Below are 16,313 nucleotides of genomic sequence, written 5' to 3'. Positions count from 1 at the left end.
GGGGGGCTCTTGTTCTTTGTGTCTGATGTCTGAGAGATGTGCCGGGGACTGGTTGGGTGGGTGCCCCCCCTTCCTCCCCCTTTGCCAGAGTGACCAAAAGCAACCTGCCCCGGTCCAATCAGCCTCAGTGCCTACCTTCACACGTAAGCGGCACTCGGGTCCGTCTGTCTGCTCGAACCTACACATACGAGCTCTCATACACGCTCGTCGCTATAGGCCCCCCCTTATAGCCCCCGCCCTCAAGTAGAGGCCACCTCTGCGCGACCCCTTCGCCATTGGCCAAGACGACGAGCCCTCAGCATCTCCATCGCGGCTGAAGGGAGCATTGGGGAAGGTCGGATATACAGGTAAGCTGCTATTAAGGTCAGGGGGGGGGGCAGGGACAGGTGATGCTCGGCTTGGGTTTTTCGAGGTTCTGCAGAAGGGGTTGCTTGTCTTGATGATATGATGGGACCTATATGATGGGAATTTGCAGTTGATGATGATGACGTTGTACAAATGGCTACATTCTCTATAAGGTTCGTTATAGTCTTTTTTAAAGTGATATAGTTCATGGCTTACATTGATGACTGGGATAGACTGGATCTTGCGTTTGTGACCTACATGATAGACGCTTGCTGTATTCATCGTGGTTGACCTTTCTTTCTATTTTGGCATTTTGCCCTGCGTTTACGGCAACTATAAGCCAAATACGATGGGGATGTCTCTAAAACGGTTATATTCTCAATGAGGTTCTTTATAGTGTCTTTTTTATAGGGATGTAGTTCATGGCTTACATTGACAACTGGGATAGACCGGATCTTGCGTTTGTGATCTACATGATAGACGCTTGCTGTATTCATCATGGTTGACCTTTCTTTGTATTTTGGCATTTTGCCCTGCGTTTAAGGCAAATATAAGCCAAATACGATGGGGCTGTCTCTAAAATCGGTTCAATTCTCAATGAGGTTCTTTATAGAGGCTTTTTAATGACTGCAGCTCAGATTTGTGTCGATTAAGGGTGAAAATGGTGCACGTCAGGAATATCCTGCATGAATAAAACACGTAAAACACGGACGCTGTCATGGTGGCTCGAAAATCCCAGCTTCTACACTTTAGTAATCATGATCAAATGGAGAGAGAATTACGTATATTCGAGGGGGTGATATTCTCGAGACAGTGCACATCTGTGAGAAGAAGCGCCATTCCAAGTGTGTGTGTGTGTGTGTTTTTTATGTGTGTGTGGTTGTGTGTGTGTGTATACTGAATGAAGCGTTTCCTTGCAGCCCCCAAGCTGACTGCCATCCTGTCCACAAACCTCGATGGAATTTGGAGTTTGAGTGCTGAGACAGGCAGTGACCAGGCCCTCCTCATAAAGGCCCTCTGTAAAGGGCCAAGGGGTCGAGGAGCGAGCCTTGAACCAAAAAAAAAAAAATTCAAACACCCTCCCTCTGCTCCTGCAGAAGTTCTCCATCTAACCCTGAGGGCCAACATCTTGTCTCTCTCTCTTCCCTGTCTCACCCTTTTCTTCTTTCTTCTTCTTCTTCTTCTTCCCCCTCGTCCCTCGCCCTCCATTTCAGCCTGGAGGACTCTGCTAGTGTTTTTGAACGCATGCTGAGACTTGGCCACACCTGTCAAGTATGCTATATAAACCCACATGCTAGCGTCTTCCTTGCTGATTTTAACCCTGTGCTAAACATGCTAACATGCTAATTTAATCAATTTTCAGCATTCTGAACCTGAATTGAACAACTGAAGACCCCAGAAATGAATATGAGATGCAGAAAAGGTGGGGAACAGGGGGAGGGGGGGGGGGGGTACGGGGCAAGGAATCCAAAGCAAATAGCGCACTTGCCAAACCTAGCATTGAACACGTACGGTATTTTCCTAATGTAAATCCTATTTGCCGTCTTAGTTGTTATTGCCTCGCCAACTCCGACTCTGCCGCCGGAAAAGAATAAACAGAAGCTCCCTGCTTAAAAGGTATCTAACTCACGCCCCTGACCTTTGACACGGCAGAGGTGGTTGAGCCAAAATGGCTGCCGCAAGCTATAGCCGGTAATTATGACGCAATACTTGATTATCGTCATTAAAAGGTCAGACAAAAAACTGAAAGATACAAAAAAATGAGTTTTGGATGGAACTGATGGGCTCCACACACGAGAGGCGACAACGCACTGCGATTGGCTAACCGTAAGGTTAACCGTAAAGTTGGCTAAGCGACGTATTTACATCCACAGCCAATGGATGTAAACCTCGCACGGTTTTGAATGAGTGTCAGCAAATTTGTGGGTATCAAAGTAGTTCAAAGGACACAAAGCGACCCGTGTTGATCGGGTACTCTTGCTAGTACCGGAGACAAACTTACAAAAATGTCTGTGTAAACTTAACGTAAAGTTACCTGATATGTTTACTCTGGCGCGAACAAGTTCCCTTGCCGCTGCTTTTTTTTCTTCATATCTCGACATTCTTTTTTTAGAACTGTCAAACAGAAAGTTTATTTTTTTCCGCCATGTTTACCAGCAAGCGAGAGAGCGAGAGAGAGAGAGAGCACTGAATAGCATCCTGTCTGCTCATTGGTCAGTCAATGAAACTTTGGCTGATTGGTTCTCACAGAATTTTTTTTTTCTACTTGACGGAATGGCATAGCAAGCCAGTGTGACATGCACGAGCGCAAAACTTGACATGCATGAATTTTGTGTGTCGCTTGGCAGGACGGGAACTTGCGATAATGGTTCTATCCGGTTCTATTCATCAGGTTCTATTGACAATAAGTGGACAAGAGTGTTTCTTGTCAAATATTAATATTAAATGCAATATTGTACAAAAACCAAGACCGTATGAAGAACTTTTCAACGAAAAACCATCCATCCATCCATCCATTTTCTACTGCTCATATGAGGTTGGGCTGCGGAGCTAGCATGCTAAGCTGGGAAGCCCAGACTTTTCCCTACTTCGACTGATCCAAAGGGGGTACTACTACTACTAGTACTACGATTTTGTCTGTTTCCACAAAAAAACTAATCATACATAGTTTTAACTACACATACAATAAGTCTTCATTTCCTGTCAGGTGATTGTCTTTTTGTCCCGCCCCCCCTCCTTTGTGTCAAGGTGAACAATGAAGACGTTCGTGCGACTCGTGCTGGGACTCGTCGTCCTCAAAGCGGTGCTTGCCGGACCCCGGTTTTCCCGACAAACGGACTTGGACACGTACGACAACGGCAACTACGACGTGGATGATCTGAATTCGGAAAACCAGGAATACGACTATGAAGACGGGCTCACCATCGACGATCCTGAGGTGAGAGCTGGAGTGGTCAAATGGGGGGCCCATGAAAGACTTCAGACAGGATCCTCGGGTTTAGTTCAGAATTTGAGACGTGTCTTGTGTGTACTGGTTGAGATGGTGAATACAACTCTTTGGCTTTTACTTGCTATACAGTTATACACACAGGGACTTCCTGTTCAGTGCAAACTAAGCTTCAAAACAAAAGTATAACAGTATCATCAGTTCAAGCTCAAAGACTTTTGAGACCACTAAAGAGCCCAACTATTCCTGTCTGGGCCTGCATCCTCCTTGAATGGTTGAATAGATTTGGATTTTGCACCAACCTCTCAGACTACAGAGACCTACCGGTCCTATCTGGTCTGACAGGTACGTGTCCCACCTAGTCTTTGGGCAAGAACTCATGGAGCCTACTCGGATGAGATACGAAAACGTCTTCTGAGACAACCTTGTGATCGATTCAATTCCCTCCGAACACAAAGACCTGGATGAGTGAGGAAATTCATAGGCATATGAATAGCACGAAAAAATAATAATAAAAAATAACTATATTAGGAAAGCAGGAAGTGAACAAATGTAACAGTTACTGATTGTAAAAGTACCAGATGGAAGGGTAGGACTTAATAAGCTTTGCTTCTTCTTTCGGCCAAATTATTCAGTAATTAATAAATTCATTTTTTAATGCTAGGTACTCCCCTAGTAATTATAATTTTTTCATATATGAATAAATTAATAAATTTATAATAAATAATAAATAAATAGTAAATATATAATAATATATATGTCATCACCTCGTAGTTTGGTAAGTGACAAAAATTTTTAAAAAGAAATTAATAATAAAAAATAATATAAATAATAAAAATACTAATTAAAAATAAATAATATAATAATAAAAAATAAATAATATATAAATAAAAAAATTAATTATATTAGGAAAGCAGGAAGTGAACAAATGTAACAGTTACTGATTGTAAAAGTACCAGATTGAGGGGTAGGATTTAATAAGCTTTGCTTCTTCCTACTCCTTTTGGACATGTGGAACTGTGAACTGATTATGGGATGCACTCAATTGTAATCTGATGCATGTTCAAATGAAATAAAACCATTACTATTACCATAGCGTTTTTGCAGTCGAACATCTTTACGTTTCTGACTGCATAGCTAAGTTATGCATTTGGTGCGATTGACAAAGTTGAACAGCCTTGGTGTGTCTTCTTGTGCTGTCCGTGTGCCAAAGCAGTTTGATCCTAGTCTGAAGCATTTGGAAAGTCACCGAGTTGACTCAAGTCGGACTAATTACATCAACAGGATTTAGCGCTCCCATTTCAGGCAGCTGCAAAAGACACCAAAGTTCCTCCGATGTCGACAAATCACATTAACAGCGTGGATGACGGGAAGGTGGAAGGTGGACAAGCATCCTTTCCAACCGTGGAAGCTTCCTTTTGAATATGTTGGCTCTTCAAGGTCGAGGTGTCAGCAATACATAAGATTGGGTCTAAAAAAAAAATTGTGGAATATTTTTTTTTTATCTTTCAATACATATCTACTTTATTTTTTTATTTAAATAAATTTAAATAAATCTAAATAAATTTAAATACATTAATAAATTTAAATACATTTACATTCTATACAACATTACAGTCGTCCATATGACAGCATCTTAGGGCCACACTGGTAAAGCCATAAATTTGGGAGAATGCAGTCGTAGATTTACAAGAATAAGGTCATTAATTTGTAACAAAAATTCATGACTTAATTCTCATAAATATAAAACATTTTTTCCTGTAAATTTACGCTTTTTCCTCATAAATGCAGGACTTTATTCTAAAAAAAATTACAACTTCTCTTAATATTGTGACTTTCTTCTTCTAAATTGACAACTTTATTCTCGTAAATTTGAAAACTTTTTCTGGTACATTTCTGGACTTTTTTCTTGTAAATGTACTTATTGTTTTCTCATCCATTTATGACTTTATTCTTGAAATCGTTTTTTTCCCCATTGTGGCCCTAATAGTCAGTCATAATTCTGCACTCCGTGTGTATGCTAGCAGTCCCGCCTCCACCCACCGAGACATACACTCACTCCATTCATGCCGTTGTTCTATGGAGCAAACAAGCCAAGGTGATGAAGCCGATGCTTCCTGCCTGTTTGGAGGTGAGACACGCATGTACATGGCGTGATTCATGGATTTGTTTATTATCATCCTCCCAGACATTGTTTTTTCCTGAACAAGAAATCCGGTCACCTTTTAATTACGCGACAAAAGATTTTTGGAACAACGCTACTTCAAAGCGACAGTGTCTGATGGTTGTCATTAGCAACAAACAATGGGGGCCCGTTTTCTTCCTCCTCAAATTCGTTTTTTTGGGGGGAGAAAAAGGGATTCCACAACTGGTTTAAATCATCTCCAGTCGTCTGATGTGGCGTTCCTGCGAGCCCATGCTGCGAGGGCTGCATTTCACGCTTTCATTTATCATGTGAATGTGGGCCACGGCTCTACACGCTTCAAGGCTCAAGTGGTCACGTGGGGAGTCCCGAGACAGAACGACTTCACCCCTTGGGTTGAAAAATACACATTGGATTGGATTTGTCAAATCCTGTCAAAAGAAAAAACTAACTACCACAAAAAAAAAACATTTTGGAGATACCACTCAACAGAAATCAAACCACATATATGTTTAATATAATGAAATCATTACTTTGATTGTAATTTAAGTAATAAAAACACAAAATACTCATTTTATATGTACGCTTTTTTATTTACTCCTAATTCACTTGATGTCTCACTATTTTTTGTTTTTTTTATTTTGAAAAACAAAACTATTATTTAATTCATTTATTTATTTATTAGTATTTCATGCAGTATTTTTTGATTGATATTTTATTATAATTATAATTAGAAATAAACAGTAAGAAAAAATATTGATTTTATTTATACTATTATAAATATTTTTGAAAATAATTTAATTCACTCTTTAAATTAAATAAATATATTTTATTATATTGATTATATAATGATGTTCATGTTTTGTTATTTTTATTATGTTATTTTTGGTTTTTTCATATTTTGAAAAATATGAACAAAACTATTGTTCAATTCATTTATTTATTATTATTTCATGCAGTAATATTTGAGTGATGTTTTATTATAATTAGCAGAAATAAACAGTAAGAAAAAGATTGATTTTATTTATCCTATATACGTATTTTTGAAAATAATTTTATTCACTCTTTAAATTAAATAAATATATTTTATTATGTTGATTGTCATGATTTTTATTGTTTGACGCTATTTTTGTTTTGTTGTTATTTTTGTTTTTTTCATATTTTGAAAAATATGAACAAAGCTATTATTTAATTTGTTTATTTATTATTATTTCATGCAGTAATTTTTGATTAATATTTTATTATATTATCAAATAAACAGTAAGAAAAATATTGTTTTTATTTATACTATTATAAATATTTTTGAAAATAATTTTATTCACTCTTTAAATTAAATAAATCTATTTTATTATATTGATTATATCATAATTTTATGTTATGTCATTTCTATATATAGAGTACATATTATTCTTTAAATTCATTATTGTATTTTTAAGTCACTATATTATATTAAATATAAAAATGGTATCCAAAACACTAAGAAAAAAAGACAACCCAATGCACACAATTATGTTTTAATTGATTTTGTGTTATGATTATGACATGAATTGACAGTGTATATATAGTGAGGTTGAATCCTGTGTGCTGGCTGTTAATTAGACTGATCCAAAGGCTGGATGTTCCCACAGACGTGTGTTTTTAGTCCATGTGCATCAGATGTCAAGGGAGAAATGAACTCCATGCTTGTGGAATGCTGAGTCTTGACTTTCCATTTCCAAAGCTTTTTTTGTGTGTGTGATTTATCTCTTCTCTGCGATGTAACTCGAGCAAATCCTCAGTCTAGTCTGCTTGCAGGTTTTGATAACCTACTTTCTACTTCATGATGTGGATTTTTAGACCTTCTGTCTGCTTGGCATGGTGGAATTGAATTCATGCAGCTTTAATCGTAACGTTGTTGTCCATGTTTTTGTCATGTGTGATGCCGCCCGTATGCGCTTTGTCTGCCTTAGGGGTGCAAGCCACAAAAATGTTTTTTGTTTTTCTGTAAATATGATACAGAACATGACACTGCGATAGAATCATGGGATTCTATCTCTAATTATTTCCAACTAGTGGAGCTTCCCTGCCTCATATGAATGCATCCAGTGACTAATTCTACCAAGCAGCAGCGCTACATAATATTTGGCTTTGACTCGCATGCTTACATTGACTGTGCTCTATCGTGCTGTTTTTTCTGCACTTCTGCTTGCCAGCTTTTGGCCTCTTCTTTCCCCCTCAGGGGTATGTGTTTGTTTTGGGTTTGAGAGGAGTAGGGGGGGGTGCAGAGTGGGTGCACTTTCAAAGGCCTGCCTTGTTGCATCCTGCTTTATGAGAACATCATTTAATTGCTGCCGTTAATTACTACGCACGGTTTATTATTTAAACTGCAGCTTCCCTTCTGTTGTATTCTTGCGCATTTGCTACCATTTAGCATGAAAACTGTTGTGGATTCTTGCAGCTACCATGTGTGTCTTGGTTCCACAAGGACCATTTGAGTGGATGTTGAAGTGTCAGGTATTACCTGCCTGTGGGCGGTGTGTGGGGGTTCATCGCCACCGTCTGGAGGAGGTCTGAACTGCAGGTTGGAAGGGAAGAAAACGTCAATTACACAAGAAAAGACCATAAATACAACGAACAATGAGGGCCACATTGAAAACTAAATCTGATATTCGTGAATAAAGTTGTAATATGACGTTTCATACGTGTCAGGAAGGAAGGAAACTTTCTTCTTGCTTCAGGAAAACTTTTATGTAGAACGTCGCAGCACCAAAACAGAGCATTTGAGCATAAACAAATTAGCATGGCTTGCCCTTCTCACTTCCGTCTTCCGCCTTCCTTTCCCCGCCCACTCCGTATGACCAAGACCAACGGTCACATAAATCCTCTTGTATTGCTGTCTCAAGCAATGGCTGTAAATAAAGTTACGAGTTTTCCCACCTAGATTTGCGACTTTATTCTTCTAATGTTACATTTTTCCTCGTAGACTTAAGGCTTTATTCTTGTATATTTACGACTTTATTGTCGAATTTTAATCTTATTTTAGTGCTACGTTGTAACAGGCATTCCCTAAGACAGCTATCAAATTATCAAATCAAAAACAGCTATTAAATTTACGACTTTATTCTCGAATTTTCATCTTATTTTAGTGCTACGTTGTAACAGGCATTCCCTAAGACAGCTATCAAATTATAAAATGAAAGACAGCTACTAAATTTACGACTTTATTCTCGAATTTTCATCTTATTTTAGTGCTACGTTGTAACAGGCATTCCCTAAGACAGCTCGTTTGTGTGACTATTGTCCTTGAGCAAGTGTAGTTTTTTTTTCTTTTAAATTTACGGATTTATTCTCAAAATCTCGGATATTTTCCAATGTGGCCACTATTACTTTGTCGTTTATAAAGAATCCTCGGGTTTGTAGACTGGCAAGACCAAGCAAAAGCAACAGGGGGCGCCATTTCCTCTGATGGTAAAACCATGGCGGCCAATAATAAACGTTAAGAAAGTAATTTCCGGAAAATTAAACAAAGGCGAATGAGGAAAAACAAACAAACAAACAAAACGCAAAAATAATGTACAATTGAAAAATCTGCCTTAATTGTATAAAACAACATCACAACATGAAGATAGAAATTAGAAATATTAAAAACAATACAGTAGTTTTATCATGTCATATTATGCCACCGGGGTCTCAGGTCTGTTGTCTTTTCCTCAGATAGAGATTGGCACACTGGCCCCGCCCGATTACAACTACCCAGTACCAGAGGCCTCCTTGGAGCAGGAGGGCCAAGAGGAGGAGGAGGAAGAGGAGCTCCCCCTGATGCCTCAGCTCATTCCTCAGGGCTCAGGAGGGTCCGGAGTTCTGATGGGCCCGGACACACAGAAAGGTCTGAAAAAGCTCAGAAATGTGAAGTGGTTTTGTCGTGAAAGGGTCTTGGACTTGTGTAAGCAGCGTTGTTATTAATCAATAACTAATTAATTGTCATGTTTTGTCTGTGAGAGCATGCATTCCATTTAACTAGCTGTCCGTGGTTAAATGTCTGTCCATTAATACCTCATCTTGTCTCTAACAAGAGGTGGAGCTGCGTCTGACGCCCATTGACATCCTTCCTGTCTCCGGGGATTTTGGGGGCTCAGTGGGTTCTGGTGTCTCGGGAGCCTCCGGGGTTTCCGGGTCAGGAGGCTCGGGGGACCCGCTGGTCTCAGGCGCCTCCGGGGGTTCTGGAGATATAGTTTTCATCTCTGGGGCTTCTGAGGAGATCCTGAGCAGCTCTGGAGAATCAGGGCAGTTCTTGGTATCCGGGGATGTGGACTACTTGATGTCAGGGGAGTTCTCTGCATCCGCGGAGGTCTCCGGATCAGGGGATCTCCTGATTTCTGGGGATGTCTCTGGCTCAGGGGATATCCTAATATCTGGGGATTTTTCCAGTTCTGGGGATCTCTTGATATCAGGAGATCTCTCCGGATCGGGAGATCTCTTCATATCTGGGATGGGGTCTGCAACTTCTGGAGCCTCCGGAGATTTCACCTCTGGGGGATCTGGAATTGTAATGGAACTGGGATCTGGGGTGTCCGGTTTTGCCCCTGGAGGGTCTGGTGACCAGTCTGGTTCTGGGTTCTCGGGAGATCTCCTGACCTCAGGTGCCTCGGGAGGCTCTGGGGTTTCTGGGGACACTGATGAGTCTGGGGTCTCAGGGATAACATTATTACCTGGAGGTTAGTACTTGAGGGACTTGGGGAACTCCATTTTGTTTGGTCTTCATTGTGAGTGAACGAATGACTGAATGTCTGTCCACCTCTCATCCTCCTAATGTGTCTCCTAACTCCTCCATCTTGGCTTTAACAAGAGGAGGAGCTGCCGCTCCTTCCTACAACTATCCCACAAGAGGCATCAGGTGCTTCTGGGGAATTCTCAGGAGTTTCAGGAACCTCAGGGGATCTGGGAGTCTCTGGAGACGTAGAGGTCTCTGGAGCCTCTGGAACTTCCGGTGTCTCTGGCTCTGGAGACACCGAGGAGCCTGGTATAACTCTGATCCCTGACACTGAGAAAGGTCAGTATTTAATCTAGATCCGTAAAGACAGGAGTACATTGTTAAAAGTCTGTGTTTTTGCTTATTAACTGAAGTCGTTTTCATTTAACGCCTGTTAAATGCAACAAAAACATCCCATAATAACACTGCTAACTACCGCGGCAAACAGTTCTCCCCCTGCTGGTTGCCAGACTTGTGATCCATGCTCGTCTAACCTGTTTCCTCAACGCATAATCTTGTCTCTAACAAGAGGAGGGGCTGCTTCCCACACAAGAGACCCCTCAGGAGGGTACTGGTAGTGTCGAGGAGACACCGGGTTCTGGTACTCCAGAGCCGGATGAACCTGAAGAACCTGAAATTGACCGTACAGGTGAGCGAGAGACCTAGGAAACCGCAACGAGCAGCGGAAATAATTTATTTAAAAATATTTTATGGACCACACATTCAGTATTCAGTAGGAGTATTCGCAGTATCTAGCATGGGTTCCACGTCATTTTATTGTCCTTGTTGTTACTGTGTTCTCCAGGTATGCCCACATGCTTGCTGTGCACATGCCTCGGCGGGTCGGTCTACTGCGACGACTTAAAACTGGACAGCGTTCCACCTCTGCCCAAGGACACCACCCACTTCTACGCCCGCTACAACCGAATCACCAAAATCAACAAGTCTGACTTTGCATCCATGAGTACGTCTCTCGTGACCTTGGAATGATCTTCCATAGCAAAAAGAACTGACAGTGTGGTCTGACGTCTTTCTAGACAAGCTCAAGAGGATCGACCTGACAGCCAACGAGATCACGTCTGTTGACAACAAGGCGTTTATGGGTCTGCCCGAACTGGAGGAGCTGGTGATTCGGGAAAATCACATCTCGCAGCTGCCCGCCCTGCCGGAGACCATGACACTGATTGACGCCAGTCACAACAACATCGAGTCCAAGGGGATTGTCAAAGAGGCCTTTAAGGTAAATACAATATATCGATTTTTACACTCAAACCCGAAATTAAATCTTCCTTGTGTATCCAGGACATGACCGGACTGCTGTACCTGTACATGACGGACAACAATATTGATTACATCCCTGTTCCTCTGCCGGACAGTCTGAGATCTCTACATCTACAGGTATATGGAAAAATCTTTTGAAAATATATATTTTTTTACACTGTTCAAACTGTTGCACTGTTGCATTTTTTTTAACTTTTCTTTAAAAAGTCCTTGCATTGTATTACTTCATATTTATTTATTTCCTTGTTTTGGAGAGGAGACGTTTGCAGTTTTTTATGTTTCACTTAAAAAAAGGAATTTAAGCTGCTTATAAGATAAGTAGTTTGTTTCCTGACTCTCGATTTAATTTAATTTAATTTAATCTGAATAAAGCACAGGACAAAGAATTGTCACTTGAAAAAAATAATTCAAGCTGCTTATAAGATAAGTAGTTCGTTTCCTGACTCTTAATTTAATTTAATTTAATTTAATTTAATTTAATTTAATTTAATTTAATTTAATTTAATTTAATTTAATTTAATTTAATTTAATTTAATTTAATTTAATTTAATTTAATTTTCTGATCAGAATAAACCACAGGACAAAGAATTTAAGCAATAAATATGGAATCAATACACTTATTTGTGAGTAACAATATATAAACAACAATGTTTTTTTCAAGAATCAGTCCATATTTTTTGTGGGTTCGAGGACTTATTCTGTGTGTTTGTGTACAACAACGGTACCGTAACAAATGTATACAAATACATATCTATAAATATACAAATACATACAGTGAAGAAAATAAGTATTTGAACACCCTGCTATTTTGCTATTTCTCCCACTTAGAAATCATGGAGGGGTCTGAAATTTTCATCGTAGGTGCATGTCCACTGTGAGAGAGATAAACTAAAAAGAAAAATCCAGAAATCACAATGCATGATTTTTTAACAATTTATTTGTGTGATACAGCTGCAAATAAGTATTTGAACACCTGTGTATCATCTAGAATTCTGACCCTGAAAGACCTGTTAGTCTGCCCATTAGAAGTCCACCTGCACTCCATGTATCATCCTGAATCAGATGCACCTGTTTGAGGTCGTTAGCTGCATAAAGACACCTGTCCACCCCATACAATCAGTAAGACTTTAACTTGTAACATGGCGAAGACCAAAGAGCTGTCCAAAGACACCAGAGACAAAATTGTACACCTCCACAAGGCTGGAAAGGGCTACGGAGCAATTACCAAGCAGCTTGGTGAAAAAAGGTCCACTGTTGGAGCTATCATTAGAAAATGGAAGAAGCTAAACATGACGGTCAATCTCAATCGGAGTGGAGCCCCATGCAAGATATCACCTCGTGGGGTCTCAATGATTCTAAGAAAGGTGAGGAATCAGCCCAGAACTACACGACAGGACTTGGTCAATGACCTGAAAAGAGCTGGGACCACCGTTTCCAAGGTTACTGTAGGTAATACACTAAGACGTCATGATGTGAAATCATGCATGGCACGAAAGGTTCCCCTGCTTAAACCAGCACATGTCAAGGCCCGTCTTAAGTTTGCATATGACCATTTGGATGATACAGAGGAGTCATGGGAGAAAGTTTTATGGTCAGATGAGACCAAAATAGAACTTTTTGGTCATAATTCCAATAAGCGTGTTTGGAGGAAGAAGAATGAAGAGTACAATCCGAAGAACACCATCCCTACTGTGAAGCATGGGGGTGGTAGCATCATGCTTTGGGGGTGTTTTTCTGCACATGGGACAGGACGAGTGCACTGCATTAAAGAGAGGATGACTGGGGCCGTGTATTGTGAGATTTTGGGGAACAACCTCCTTCCCTCTGTCAGAGCATTGAAGATGGGTCGTGGCTGGGTCTTCCAACACGACAACGACCCGAAGCACACAGCCAGGAAAACCAAGGAGTGGCTCCGTAAGAAGCATATCAAGGTTCTAGCATGGCCCAGCCAGTCTCCAGACCTGAACCCAATCGAAAATCTTTGGAGGGAGCTCAAACTCCGTGTTTCTCAGCGACAGCCCAGAAACCTGACTGATCTAGAGAAGATCTGTGTGGAGGAGTGGGCCAAGATCCCTCCTGCAGTGTGTGCAAACCTGGTGAAAAACTACAGGAAACGTTTGACCTCTGTAATAGCAAACAAAGGCTACTGTACCAAATATTAACATTCATTTTCTCAGGTGTTCAAATACTTATTAGCAGCTGTATCACACAAATAAATTGTTAAAAAATCATGCATTGTGATTTCTGGATTTTTCTTTTTAGTTTATCTCTCTCACAGTGGACATGCACCTACGATGAAAATTTCAGACCCCTCCATGATTTCTAAGTGGGAGAAATAGCAAAATAGCAGGGTGTTCAAATACTTATTTTCTTCACTGTATGTTGCAGGGGCGATTCTAAAACTGGAAATAAATGTTTCAAAAACAGCGACAGCTCTTTTAGCGTTATCATCTATGGAGGACCAAAACTGCCAAAATAATAAATAAATAAAAGTGGAAATAAAAACAAAAACGAAAAAAAATTAAATACAAAAAATAAATTTTAAATTAAATTTTAATCTTTTTTTTGTTTTTGAATCTTGTTTTTTATTTTTTTATTTATTTTGTTTTTATTTATTTATTTATTTATTTATGTATATATTTTTTATTTTTGTTTTTATTTTTCCATTTATATTTATTTTTTTGTATTTAACTTTTTGATTTTTTTTAATTTTTGTTTTTATTTTTATTTTTATTTATTTATTATTTTGGCAGTTTTGGTCCTCAGAAATGCAGAAGGAAAAACTATTCAAATGAGGGGGCGGTTCTAAGTGTGTCTTGGGTTGAACTGTTTGCCTATTGGTTGATCGACATGTGAGTGCGAAAATCGACTAGGTATGCCTGCAAACAGCCACAGCAAGAGGAAGTCACCACACCACTCTCGTCCGATTCGTCCGAAGTTGAAGCTTGTGAAAGCAGAAAGTAAAGAAAGAGTCAACACACCTGAACTGGAATTAAGTAAAAGCGTAACACATCAGCTGTTTCATACTTACCACGTTCCAAATCAAAACAAAAATAAAAAATATATATACATAAATAAATAAATAAAAGCAAAAATAAATACAAAAATAAAAAACAAGATTCAAAAATTTAAAAAAATATATTTTTGTTTTTATTTCCATTTATGTTTATTTTTTGTATTTAATTTTTTTTTCATTTTTGTTTTTATTTCTACTTTTATTTATTTATTTATTATTTTGGCAGTTTTGGTCCTCCATAATCATCGTCCCTGCTTGGTTCAATGTTGAAAACGCAAATAAAACCGGAAGCAGCCGGTCGCTCTCTCATTGGTTGAATGTTGGAATAAGACAAGCTGATTCGTCCACTGCACCCGGAAGTTGGTATACTTTGAAGTTGGTATACTTTTTTGTCGTTTAAGGCAGGGTAATAGTTGTTCGATTCCCCGTCAGGGAAGGTTCTTCGGCATTAGAACGAAGCCAAAATACAATATAAACAATGTAGTATGACATAAAGTACAACGAAGAACGCATATATGGGTGAAACTGAAAAACATCGATCTATGCTATCAATGCTAGCTGCTATCAATGGTATCAATACTCCATTATATGCCAATTTTCCCCGTGGAACGATATTTGTACGAGTTGGGGTACCTTTGTATTGAATGTTTGCGGACCATGTTCGTAACCCTTCGATAGCTCAGTTGGTAGAGCGGAGGACTGTAGTGGCCAATGCCGAAATCCTTAGGTCGCTGGTTCAAATCCGGCTCGAAGGAATTTTTTTCCCCCCAATCTTAATGTTTTCCTTTCACTTCACAGCGTAACAACATCCAATCGATGCATGACGACACGTTTTGCAACCTGCACGACTTTAACTACATCCGGAACGCACTGGAGGACATCCGTCTGGACGGCAACCCCATCAACCTGAGCCGAACCCCGCAGGCTTACATTTGCCTGCCCCGCATCCCCGTCGGGGACCTCATTTAATGACCACGACGAGCATGACTTACACGCACGCGTCCTTGTACATACACATGCATATATGTTGACCCACCACGTACACGAGCATGCGGACACGCGCACATCACCCATTACCACTCTGCGTGGATATTTCGTGTACCAGAGAAGGTCTTCACGGTCCATAAACGCGTGTCGTGAGTGATCATGCACACACACACACACACATACACAAAAAACTGTTCCACAACTTGAATTAGGAGTAAAAAAAAGCAAACCCTCAAATGAATGTTTCTGTCTGGTGTCTGCTCACAACCGCTCATTTTTTTTTGTTTAAATATTGTTTGTTTTTGTAAAGATTAAAATATAAATATTATTAAATAAATTACGAATTGAAGGCCGGAGCTTTATGGAAGGTCCCGTTTGAGTATCTTAATGCAATAAAAGACGCATTTTAAACACAAATCATTGTTGTAAAGTTTGTACTGTACTGTACTGTAACTTCATTTCTAGATCAGGGGTGTCCACAGTGCAGCCTGGGGGCCATTCGCAGGCCGCGGCTCTTGTTTCATTCATCTGCGGAATAGTAGAAATTAAATTGAACCAAAAAAACAGCAAAAGTACATCAACATAGCACAACATAAAGAGAAAATGCTGAAATGTTGATACTAATAACTAGAAAAAATTGATCATAACACAATTAATTAGTGATTCACACGACAAATTAACTCGCTAATTTTGTCGACCCCCGTACGTTGCCATGAGTATGCATGTCTGTTTTCCTCATCTCTTGACTTCTACTAATTAAGCAGAAAGAGAGTTCACTCTGGGCATTGGTTTCACGCCTAAATGCTTCATAGTGCAACAGAGTGAGACCTCTTGTCTGTCAAACAGTTGCTTTGTCTTTGTGGGG

The 16,313-nt window shown here is 39.7% G+C and overlaps 1 protein-coding gene and 1 non-coding gene across 2 annotated transcripts; both read left to right on the top strand.

Annotated features, from left to right (window-relative positions):
* The first annotated feature begins 219 nt into the window (after nucleotides 1-219).
* On the top strand, nucleotides 220-15,671 carry epyc (epiphycan). The gene is made up of 10 exons (XM_058077176.2): nucleotides 220-347; nucleotides 3,094-3,283; nucleotides 9,129-9,300; nucleotides 9,488-10,129; nucleotides 10,261-10,464; nucleotides 10,694-10,813; nucleotides 10,970-11,128; nucleotides 11,202-11,404; nucleotides 11,467-11,562; nucleotides 15,260-15,671. Exons 2-10 carry the CDS (start codon nucleotides 3,101-3,103, stop codon nucleotides 15,428-15,430), a joined length of 1,950 nt encoding a protein of 649 aa, XP_057933159.2. The 5' UTR covers nucleotides 220-347; nucleotides 3,094-3,100; the 3' UTR covers nucleotides 15,431-15,671.
* trnay-gua (transfer RNA tyrosine (anticodon GUA)) lies at nucleotides 15,130-15,216 on the top strand. Its single transcript is given in 2 exon segments — nucleotides 15,130-15,166; nucleotides 15,181-15,216. It is a non-coding gene; the product is annotated as a tRNA-Tyr (tRNA).
* Nucleotides 15,672-16,313: the final 642 nt, after the last annotated feature.

This window comes from Doryrhamphus excisus, linkage group LG2 (genome assembly GCF_037039965.1).
Source record: "Doryrhamphus excisus strain RoL-2023G ecotype Guam linkage group LG2, RoL_Dexc_Guam_v1.1, whole genome shotgun sequence".
In the NCBI taxonomy this organism is placed as follows: Eukaryota; Metazoa; Chordata; class Actinopteri; order Syngnathiformes; family Syngnathidae; genus Doryrhamphus; species Doryrhamphus excisus.
Note: the sequence above shows the minus strand (reverse complement) of the source record. Positions and strands in the feature narration are given on the sequence as shown.

Excerpts from the sequence above, each read along its gene's own strand:
- epyc (XM_058077176.2), top strand. The coding sequence starts at position 3,101 with ATGAAGACGTTCGTGCGACTCGTGCTGGGACTCGTCGTCCTCAAAGCG. Across the intron at positions 10,130-10,260 it reads GATAACATTATTACCTGGAG|AGGAGGAGCTGCCGCTCCTT; the intron begins GTTAGTACTTGA and ends GGCTTTAACAAG. Across the intron at positions 11,129-11,201 it reads GTCTGACTTTGCATCCATGA|ACAAGCTCAAGAGGATCGAC; the intron begins GTACGTCTCTCG and ends ACGTCTTTCTAG.